The sequence below is a fragment of the Loa loa genome (assembly GCF_000183805.2).
Source record: "Loa loa unplaced genomic scaffold supercont3.79, whole genome shotgun sequence".
Classification (NCBI taxonomy): Eukaryota; Metazoa; Nematoda; class Chromadorea; order Rhabditida; family Onchocercidae; genus Loa; species Loa loa.
In genome coordinates, this window is record NW_018108259.1 from 57,463 (window position 1) to 60,441 (window position 2,979).

The 2,979-nt window shown below is 37.2% G+C and overlaps 2 protein-coding genes across 2 annotated transcripts in view; one reads left to right on the forward strand and one right to left on the reverse strand.

The window, feature by feature from the left end:
- Nucleotides 1-614: 614 nt before the first annotated feature.
- Nucleotides 615-1,043, reverse strand: LOAG_14133 (hypothetical protein). The gene has a single exon (XM_003149635.2). It carries the CDS (start codon nucleotides 939-941, stop codon nucleotides 711-713), a length of 231 nt encoding a protein of 76 aa, XP_003149683.1. The 5' UTR covers nucleotides 942-1,043; the 3' UTR covers nucleotides 615-710.
- Nucleotides 1,044-1,892: 849 nt separating this feature from the next.
- The window catches only part of LOAG_17461 (hypothetical protein), a gene marked incomplete at both ends in the record, with an annotated part of 2,639 nt that continues 1,552 nt past the window's right edge, over nucleotides 1,893-2,979 (forward strand). Inside the window, 2 exons of the mRNA XM_020450123.1 lie at nucleotides 1,893-2,168; nucleotides 2,720-2,856. Coding sequence (XP_020306240.1) covers nucleotides 1,893-2,168; nucleotides 2,720-2,856 — 413 coding nt within the window. The remainder of the gene's footprint in view (nucleotides 2,169-2,719; nucleotides 2,857-2,979) is intronic.

Consider the following 2,979-nt stretch of genomic DNA (forward strand, 5'->3'; position numbering starts at 1 on the left):
GTGAATGAGTATGTGCGTGCACGTTAACATACGTGTATTTATGTGAATATGTATGTGAATGTATGGGTGTGTGTGTGTGTGCGTGTGTGTGAGTGTGTATGTGAGTGCGTATTGGCGTTCAGGTAGCGAAGGGGGTGGTGCTACCACCGACTGTCTATAACCGGTTATCGACCTTTCCTTCGATCTGTTTATTTGGCCATCTCTCCATCTATCTATGCATGTCTCTGTCCGTCTGTCTGTCTGTTAATGTATATCTTCAGCCTTCTGCCTACTGTTTGGCCAGTTAGTTGGTTGGTTGGTTGGTTAGTTGATTGGCTGGCAGAATATATGGGTGGTGTAGTAGGCCCGTTTGGATTCATTATATACTATTGGGATGTGTATGTGTGTATGTGTATGTGTGTGTATGTGTATGTGTATCTGTGTATGTGTGTGTGTGTACGCATGTGCGTATGTGAGGGTATGTGCGTGTGTGGTGCACATCGGGAATGTTTTTTCGGTTACCGAATTGGATGGGTTATGATGCTTCTCGAGAAATATTGGGTAACAAGCTTATATTGAATAGAGTGAAAAGATACTGTTAAGATCTCTTTTTTTTGATCATAATTTTGGAATGACTCTCATGATTGTCATGCAGATGAGAAGAGGACGGGTCATTGGAAGGATTTCTGTCGCATTGTACGTACTTCACTTAGCGAGGAGGAAGGAACTATTTACCTGGCGATAATATTATCACGAATTACCGGATAATTGTTGTTATCTTTTCCTTTAACTTGTTTCTCACTGTGTGTTTGTACGTGTCTGTCTATGTCCGTGTGTTTGTGTGTGTGTGTGTGTATGTGTACATATGTATGTGTGCACATGTATGTATATGCATGTATGGATGTGTTTTGCGTACATATATATGTATGTGTATGTTTGTATGCTGCTTGATCTGTACTCATATGTTTATGCGAATGATCGGTAATATTACCATTTTATTAGTAAACAACAAACATTTAAGGACCATAAATAATCAATAACAGAGAGTTTAATTTATATTTCCCTCAAATACGATCAATAACTCGAAAGGATTCGAGAAATACTTCTGTTTACGATGATGCCTATTAGCTTGTCTTATATTTGTGTCACTCACTGATCATCATCATGAACTAACATTGTACTATCATTTATTCTGCAACAGGTTTTAAAGCGCAATTCGATTTCTTTCTTTACTTGCAAATATATTAGCAAAGTTGAAAATTAATTTAATTTTAGTAATTTAAATATTACTAGTTTACTATCGTCAACTTCCATATATTAAGCAACTTATCTTTGCATATTATTTCAAGTTTATTATCTAAATTTCAGTTGTTAGCGCAAAACTATAAGCGTATAATGTCAGAAGGATGAAAATATATGTACTTTCTTCATTTCATCATGTATTTTTATGTATGTATAGTTTTGTCATGGGGAAAGGATGCAGGTAAATGACTGTTCTTGTTCTTCTTAGATGGGAGAAGAAAAATATCATTTCTTTATTGATTTAGATTTTTTCGAACAGTCAAAAAATGGTCGAGTGATGGAATTTCATATTATTTGTATGCCTAATATCATTGTAAATGTTTAATCATCCATTTGTTACATGAGTACTGCAAAGTGGAACTGGAAAATAATCCTTTACAGATGCTTTTTAAAATGTAAAACCATTTGTGAAGAATTGTTTTTAACATAATTGTGGCAGGCGCAAATAAGAATTATATTGTGCACTTGTTTGTTCGTTACTCCTTCACTTTGTTATTTTTCCTGGAAAACAAACGAAATATTTTATTTCCAGTTTTTAACGAACAAGCCAATTATCGGCTGTCACGTGAAAAGGAGCAGTACGTGAATCGATAAGCTAAAGCGGAAGAATTATGGAAAATCAACAACAGACGACTACACTATGCCGCGCAGGTTGTGGTTTCTTCGGTTCACCATCTACCGAAGGATTATGTTCTAAATGTTATAAGGATTATGTTAAACGTAAACAGGATACGACCGCCCGCGTAAGTCCTCCGTTACCGGCTGTAGTTAGTTCGGCTGCTAATGCGGCTACAGCTACATCAAGTGTTGTTAGCAGTACGACGTGTAGTGCTGATAATACCGCTGCCACTTCGTCGACAGTGATTATCGCTGAAAAACTTAGGGAGGTAAGTGTTACGGTTTTTGCTACCCTTCTCATTCCATCATTTTTTGTCAAGATGAGAACTTGTTTAAGTGAATTTGAATTGTTAGAAATTTCGGTCCCCAAAATTCGAGTTTGGATACATTTAACTGAGCAACAATATCAAGCGACATTGAGTGACATATATGAGAAGACCTCACAGTCAGGCCAACTGGTAAACTAGAGCGGCAAAGGGAGTCTTTTCTGTGAGTTCATTGAAGTTGGAATATTGGAAATAGTTGTTGGCTTACTTAGCTGTGGCATCTCTGAAATAAATCGATCCTTATGAGAAATAAGTTTGTGTGAGGAAGAATATGCAGATTAGTTACAGTTGTAGTTTGCTTCAGGATTTTTCCTGGGATAATTTCGTTATTTAGGACTTGTTCCTCTCTCTGTTCTCTAATATCATCTACCGCACCCTTACCAATTTATCCACTATTTATCTTTGGGTAAAAATATTCCGCGGGTATTACTTCCATGGCTTTGATCAGTCTGTTTATGGTCGAGGATTTTGGTCAGGGGATTAGATTACTTCAGGTTTCTTGTTCGCAGGCTGCAAAATCCTCGGAAGATATGACTGCCCAGCTTGAATCAGTAGCAGCGGCTGTGGAAGCAGCGGGTGGTATCACGGCATCCTCGTCTGGTACCTGCTCTGGTGTCCTTTCTACATCTAGGTTTGATTTCTTTTGTACACGGACCTATAATTTGTCGATATCAGATAATTACAACATAATAAATTATTTGGTAATAACAGTACTGCATTTGAAAAACGTTTCAGCGGTAAGAATATTGTTTAC